Below are 7,593 nucleotides of genomic sequence, written 5' to 3'. Positions count from 1 at the left end.
AAAAGAAAGCTTTAAGGGTTGCGACGATAGTCGAATTTGGAGGTGAATACACACAACAACAAAAAAAAATTAAAGCAAAAGAACAGTACGTTTTGCAAAATATCATGCTTCCTTACACACGATCCCAAACACACACACACACACATGCGGGCGCAAAATAGGGTCAAAAGGGTTAGATGAGCTGTTTCGGTGTGAGTTTCGTTCCAAGGAAGTGTACGCAATAACAAAAAAAGGAGCAGCATCCCAGGACCGGGACGAAAAACGAGGGCATTCTCCCTCGATTAGGCATATTGGGAAACAGGGAGCATCCGTGCAACTCCCCTTAGAAGTGTCTTTCTGTCTGGCTGTTTGTGTGTGCGTGTGTGTGTTTGTGTGTGCTGGCAGTAAAGTTTTCTTCGAAGGGCGACCGGAGAAAGCGTGAATTTAAGACGCCACTGGGAAGGGTGCCAAACAGTACGCGCCGGAACCTTTTTTCGGGGTGGCCGGAATTTTCGGCACGCATTAAAGGAGAGAAATCAGATCAGAGTAGAAGGAAGGTAAAAGGGCATGAACGGAAGAGCGGGGTAAGGGTTCCGTGTGCGTGTGTGCGCGCGCTCGTCTGCTTGAATGGGAAGTAAACATCATCATCCGGCCGGTCCCAGCTGGGATCCTGGTTTTTATGTACCGCTGTTGAGCAAACAGAAGGCGCTGTGATCCTGTAGGATGGTTTTGCAGTGGAATTCAAGGACAAGGTGAAATGGAAGCGCTGCGGTTTTGGGGTTGTGCACGAAAGCGGCGTACCCATTGAGATGTTGCAGCTTCTGTGGCGGAATCCTTCGCTGCTGACTCATCCCGGTCCCATGTCTCGATCGGAAGTGGTACGGCCGTTGGTTTCTGCTGTTGATGTTGCGGCTCATGCGCTTCCCGGTACGATCCTGGCACGATGCACGAAACGTACGGGATGTGTCAAATGTTGCACCCCGACTTGAGGGACGATTAATCTGTAGGACGGGGACTCGGATTCCGTGTTCGAAGTATTACCAAACGGTAAAGTCATCGAACGGGATTGCGCTCATTCACAGCGGTGCGGTGAAGATTAAATGCGCACAGAAATGCAGGGCCGGAATGAAAATTCCCATAAACTGTTGCAAAGGGATCGGGTGCTTCGTTTACGGTTGGCCATTAAACGGGGAAGGAATCCTGTGCACACATTCCCGCAGCCACGGTTAGTTTCTGCCCTGGTTTCACTTTCTTCTCCGCGTCCCTCCCAGTCTTCGCTTCGTGTCACATTGATTAAGCTTAATTATTTATCAAAAAATCACAACGCGCACAGGAAATTCGTCTTCGACATCGTGATAATGAGCGTTTTATTTAAATCGTCACCATCATTGGATGGCCGTTGTTTGGCTCTTTTTCTCTCTTTCTCTCTCTCTCTCTCTCGCTTTAGTAAGCTTTAGTCGCGATCGCGCTTGGCCGGTACATTTTTATGCTAATTGCTGGCCGGCATTTGGAAGCCAAACGCGAACGGAAGTTCCTATTGCTCGATTGGTCCCGCAAGACACCAGACACTAAAGTGTACGTGAGCGAGGGAGCGAGCATGGGGCGAGCGAGTGAAAGAATGTCACTTCACGCGCTGTGCTGCGCCACGCAGTGAAAAGTGAATGGAAGCGGAAATGGTGTGAAGTGACGATGGCCACGCTGAGCCACCAGGCGGGTTCGCTTCCACCGGCCGGCCTAAGTCTTTCGATTGGCTCGCGCGCGCGCGCTCCGCGGTGTGCTACTACCCAGTGGTGAGACATTGGCTGTGGTTTGCCTCACCGGTTCGATATATTTATGCTGCTGCCCTTGTTCGGTTGATAATGCTAGCCTGATAAGCCCGGCAGCAGCTGGCTTTCGTTGGGGGAAAATGGGAAGAAATGCGAGTTAAAGACGAACCAGCAGCAAGCGACGAACGTCGCGTGATGGTAAAATTATGCACACAACCCATCCGAACAGCTGCAAAAGAAACAAACAGGTAAATTTGGTTGATTGGAAAAGAAGCATCCTTCCGGCTGTGTATGGTTTTGTTGTTGTTGGTGGTGGTGGTGGTGGTTGTGGTGAAATGTTCCCTCCACTTGCAGACTTTCTTTTCGGCCGCTATCATAATAAGACGGCCCCGGCATACTTGTATCGATTGCGCCGTACACGTGTGGGACGTGAGCTTGGGCGCCTGGGTAAATAATCATCGATAGAGCACCGGTCTAATGAAATTGACCTCGCGTACCGGGCAACGCGCGAGTCCTAAGCAAATAGTCGGGAACGCGCACAACACAAACAAACGCTTCCGGGCACTGGCGCAAGCATTCCGGCAATTGGGTTGATAATAACGGGAGCAGGGAGAGCCACAGAAAAGATGGACAAGAAATTGGCGTATCTTTAACTGGGGCGCCGTTAAGCAATAGCTTGCATTGTTTCGTGACGGTCTTCAAAGCATACATTATTGTTTATTAATATTGTGGCATGATTTGAATCACCATTGAGAAAGGGATTTATGCTATTCGTTTGGGAAAGACTCTGAAAGAAACGGTGATACTTTGAGATGGCTTAATTAAGTTTGCTTTCGTTAACAATGTCTAAATTTGTTAATCAACATTTAAACTCATTTTCATTTATCATCACACTATTGCTCATTCGAACAGCATCGAATGGCTGCTAATCCTATTTACTGCGACGGATTACGATACCGAGAAAGATGGGTGCTTATTAGAAAGCAATCTTTATATTGGAGTGAGTTAGTTATGCAAATGGCTTCATTCTGTCATTATTTGCAGCTTAACCAAACGAACACAAACCGTTCGCTAACGGTTGAAGTTAGCTACCGTGCGTCTTGTTGGGATATGGGTCTTTTTTTGAACTGAGGGATACACCACAACCACAAGGTGATACTCCAGCAGGAACGCACACATACACACACGTATTAACAATCCATTAATCAGCTTAGCTTCAAATTGTGTGGTTTTAAAGTAATAGTTGTGACAAAAGTGTCGCTTGACTGAACGATGAAATGTGTCCCCTTTCTCCCGGTGCCGATAATTAAATACCGTTTAAGCGGGGATGGGGTGTTTGCTGCGTCTCGCGTTGTTCGAAACTGGGGAAGACGACAATGGTGGAAGCGATTTCACCGGATGGTCTTTAAAGTCTATCGATCGAATGCAAACTTCCGGTCTCGGATCATCAGTGAAGCTGTACGGCTATAGCGTTAGTTTTCTGCTCCCTCTCTCTCTCCCCCTTTCTCTGTCTATTTCAGCTTGTTGCTGTGGCGGTGTCTTATGCTATTTTCTATTTTTCGTGAAGGATACAGCCCGGCACAAGAGTGCGGCCGGCCCAAACAGTCACGCTAAACGTACGCAACACGAGGCAATTTAATAACCACATTTCGATCGTATCGTTGGAACATTAATATTTAACCGAAATAATAACCCCAGCCTCGGTAACGGGCTTTGGGGTTTTGTTTTGGACGGGACGGGAAGAAAAACGGGAGGAGTTCAACGGGGGGACAGTAGGGTGGACGATTAAATGCGAACATGGCATAAGTTGGCGCTTGCGTTTTGATTTGTGAATGCCACGAAAATTGACCGCCAGTGGGGTTTGGCGATGGTGGAGAGAGAGCGAGAGAGATAGGCAGCGTTGACGCGGGAGAGAAGACAGAAAAAGGGTCTTCATCACCACTGGTCGACCGTACCCGCGAACAGATGGGGTGTTATTAATGTCTATCTTCTGTAACGTATGATATGTGAGCTGAAGCGACAGCATAGCGCACAGTGGGTTACAGTAAAATAGGAAGATGTTGTTGAATAATTTAATTTTGGTTTTTAGGCTTTAATGTTTAGTTGGGTCGTGTTGTGACGTTCTTGCGTAAAAATGTGTTAATTTATAAATTTTTTGAAACTGTGTTCAAATATACCTAAAATAGATTTTTAGAATATTTTTTTAATTGGGATTTTTATATTTGTAGAAATTTATAATACATAGATCCTCTGTAGACAATGAAGTACTGTAAAGTGTTTTCGTAATATTAAAGAAATACGTACCTACGAGCTACTATTTGTCTACAATTCTCGTAAAGCACAACAAGCACCCAACGAGCCCACAGTGCCAATAGCCTTTTGCAAAGATTTTCATAAACGCTCATCAGACTATTCATTTCGAGCGTTCGCAGTCTGGCACTATCCCGCATCCGCCTGAGGTAGCATGATTTCTTTACTATATGTGTGTCGGTGTGTGTGTGTGTGTGTGTGTGGAAGTGATATCTTCCACTCATCACGTGCGTTTGTTGCCGTTTTCAATCGCTCGTATGCGCGCGCCCGTCGGCAACATAAACTCTCATAATGCTAGCGCTAAGATACACGCTCCTCGTCGTCGCCGATGCCGCCGCCGCACGGGATCGACAAGATGATGACGGGAGCGAAACAATGAGGCCCCCCGGTCCCATTCCAGGACCGCAACCAAAAATCAACCAAGCCCCAAATCTCCACTCCACCACAGACAGATATGTTCGTGATAAATCATCAAAACGCGACCATGGCGCACGGGTGTAATCGGGTTGGTGATATATACCGCTGGGTTTTGCGTCTAGTACCGAGGACTAGAAATAGAGAAAGAGATGGAAAAGACATAGGAAAAAACCGACAAACCACCACCAAAGGTTCACATGTGCCGGCGGGAAACGAAGACGCAGCGAAGCGCCAAAAACTCACCACCGGGAGGGAAATAAAGATAAATAAAATAATGCCACGAATTATAAATAGGTAGGAGGAGCTTTTCTATGTGCGGTGCTGGTTTTTTGTTGTTGTTGTTTGATGGCCATCTCCCTTAACCGCCCCGTTGTCAAACTGTCTTCTGCCCGAAGCCGATAGTTCAATTGGGCGAATCATGAATATGTGTGTGAGTGTGTGTGTTTTATCGGACCGCCAAAGCAACGAAATTGGTGGGAAACACTTTGCCGCGCATCGGAAGAACCGACTGAGGGACCCATAAATGATAGCGAAAAGGAATAAAAAAAATTGCGAAACATTGCGGAATTGCCAATTTGCAAAAATCTATTTTAATGTCGATCGAGAAGCCGCACGCAAAAGGAAAGCAGCACGAATGGACGGGGCTGGAGCGCAAAATAATAGATCTGTCTTTATAGGCGGCGAGGTGAAACATAAATCTTAGCGCGAAGCGTGAAGCGCAATAAAAAATGGCGGTGGGAAAAAGTTAATTTGATTTTGCTCAATGATAACGTTGTCTTGGACTTTACAAGAGTGTGTTGTTGAACTTTTCTGAAAATGCAATGTTTTTTTTTTGTTTGTTTGTTCTGCAACATGTGGTCACTACCGAGCACGTCAATCTGGTACGCGTACTGATTGACCATTTGTTACATGGAAGCAAGTATAAAATATGTAACGCCACGACAGTAGAGGATGAGCGAAAACGCATTAGCAATAGCTTATGGTACATAAATTTGCAATCGGCCGGGTACGGGTACATCAAAGCGAGCGGGCAGCTTGCCGGCTATAAAAGGGCGCTTTATGTGCAATGCTTTTGCGCCCACACAATACCGCGCATGATTAAACATTTATCGTACGACATTTGCTCTCGTGGCAGTGGATCGATTGCGACTGGGTCCACATCAATACTGCCTTATTTATGATGCAGTTCCAGCTGTGGAAGCAATATTAGTAGTAGTAGTAGGCTATGATGTCCTGACGAAGATGTGCGCATGTTGTTTTTTTCTTGCTTTGGCAATCCTTGTGATGGAGTATGGAGGGGCTGTAGAAATCATTCAAAGCAACCCATGCCATATCCTTGTGACGTGTGTGGGAACTAAACATAGGAAACTTCATTATGTGCGGGTAGATTGTTTCAATTTCAGAACGATGAAGATAGTTATTTTAATGGTGCACCTTATTGGCCTCGCCTTCGGTCAGTATCAGTGGACAATATTCGACCAGGAGCACGTGAACCTTTGCAGCGAAAGTTACAGCTGCGGCGGGCGTACTCACACCATGTGTTACAAGGTAAGCGAGGCGGTTCGGTTTAAAGGACAAGGAGATGCTAGCTCAAGGATATCGTTTCTCAAGGCTAACGAAACGCATCCGAGATGCCGCAGGTTCGAACCGATCCGTCTGAGCGAGGCAAGCATCAAGAGCTTCATGATGGGACACAATGGATTGCGGAACAAGGTCGCAACGGATCCCCGGCGGCCGGCGACGGATATGCAGTTTCTGGTACGGATCAAACCTTCTTCACACCTCACCCGGGTCATGTTTAGTCAATGACACAATCGTGCTAACGCCTCTCCCTTTCCCATCAGCACTGGGACCGGGATCTTCAATCCATGGCGGAGCGTTGGGTTCGCCAGTGCATCGTCGGGTACGATGAGTGTGATTTCATCGGCAAGTAACGTTTCATCAGCCCGAGGCTTCAGGGGCTGTTCACCGCGGTAGTTCAATCTTGTCACCCTTTTTGTTTGTTTTTGTTCCCATTCAAAAAAAAAAAAGGTAACCCCTCCTTTCCGATCGGCCAGAACGTTTTCTTCCATCCCAAACCGATACTGCAGCACTGGGAAGCGCTCGCACTCAGTACGTGGTTCGCCGAAAAGGACCGACCGGGCAGCAGCAACCTGTCCGTCGGTCGGCTGCAGAGCGCCGGGTAGGTTAGCCACGTGCCAATTTCTATATCCCTTTTTTTTGGGATGTCCACGTTTGATCCTTTGAATATTGCATTCCACCTTTGGGCGGCGTCAGGGTGTCCAACTACACGCAACTCATCTGGGCCCGGACCCAGTTTGTGGGTTGCGGTGCGGCCAGCATGTACGGCGGCCATCTGATCGTCTGCTACTACCATCCCAGGGGCAACGTCGTCGGCCAGCCGGTGTACACGGTGGGCCGGCGTGCCTGTACCGGCTGCCCGCAGGAGCGTGCGGCCTGTTCGCACGTGTTCCGAGGGCTGTGTGGAATTGGTAAGTGACTGGTTGCGCTTCGCCCGAGCAAAGACTCGGCTCCCAACCCAAACTCGCCCAACTCGTTGCAGACGATAAACATTCTGCGGGACAGCGAACGTACGCGCACAACGCATTGCTGGTGCTGATGATGATGATGTTTATTGCCACCGTTTGGAGTACCGGGTCGATCGGCTGGAAGAGCGAAAGGATGTGAGAACAGGCGCACGCGAAAATGGGGGAGCACACAAAGAACGCAAACTGGCTGGTGAGTTAATTAAATGAAGCGAGCAAATTAAAAAACAAACCTCCACCAAACACACACACACACACACACTGCCACGGAATGAAGTTATAAAAAAGTCATTAAGTTGACACGTTTACAATCTGCAAATCCGCGTGATATGCGTGTGTGTTAGGTGGCGTGCGCGCACGCTCGCGACCAAAACCGCGGCATGGAAATAGCACAGCAGAGGGAGGCGAATGGGCCTGCCCGCTGCTCATTAGCCGCCCGGTTTTGGTGTTTGTTCTCGTGTGGGGTTGCGCGTGAACCGAACGGGGTGAGAAGCGTTTGTGTTTGCCTTTCTATTTGCGCGGGAACTAAGCAGCGTGTGAGAGACACGGGTTGGGAAGATAAAATGGGGTGGTGA

At 48.1% G+C, this 7,593-nt stretch overlaps 1 protein-coding gene across 1 annotated transcript; it reads left to right on the top strand.

The window, feature by feature from the left end:
- Positions 1 to 5,735: 5,735 nt before the first annotated feature.
- On the top strand, positions 5,736 to 7,337 carry LOC120908698 (venom allergen 5-like). The gene is made up of 6 exons (XM_040319983.1): positions 5,736 to 6,020; positions 6,084 to 6,230; positions 6,317 to 6,398; positions 6,504 to 6,654; positions 6,750 to 6,964; positions 7,036 to 7,337. The coding sequence occupies exons 1-6, from the start codon at positions 5,757 to 5,759 to the stop codon at positions 7,158 to 7,160; spliced, it is 984 nt and encodes a 327-aa protein (XP_040175917.1). The 5' UTR covers positions 5,736 to 5,756; the 3' UTR covers positions 7,161 to 7,337.
- The last annotated feature ends 256 nt before the right edge of the window (positions 7,338 to 7,593 follow it).

The sequence above is a fragment of the Anopheles arabiensis genome, chromosome 2, assembly GCF_016920715.1.
Source record: "Anopheles arabiensis isolate DONGOLA chromosome 2, AaraD3, whole genome shotgun sequence".
Classification (NCBI taxonomy): Eukaryota; Metazoa; Arthropoda; class Insecta; order Diptera; family Culicidae; genus Anopheles; species Anopheles arabiensis.
The sequence above is the reverse complement of the archived record's forward strand: the minus strand, read 5'-3'. Positions and strand labels throughout refer to the sequence as shown.

Excerpts from the sequence above, each read along its gene's own strand:
- LOC120908698 (XM_040319983.1), top strand. The coding sequence starts at position 5,757 with ATGGAGTATGGAGGGGCTGTAGAAATCATTCAAAGCAACCCATGCCAT. Across the intron at positions 6,021-6,083 it reads CTCACACCATGTGTTACAAG|GCTAACGAAACGCATCCGAG; the intron begins GTAAGCGAGGCG and ends TCGTTTCTCAAG. Across the intron at positions 6,965-7,035 it reads CCGAGGGCTGTGTGGAATTG|ACGATAAACATTCTGCGGGA; the intron begins GTAAGTGACTGG and ends AACTCGTTGCAG.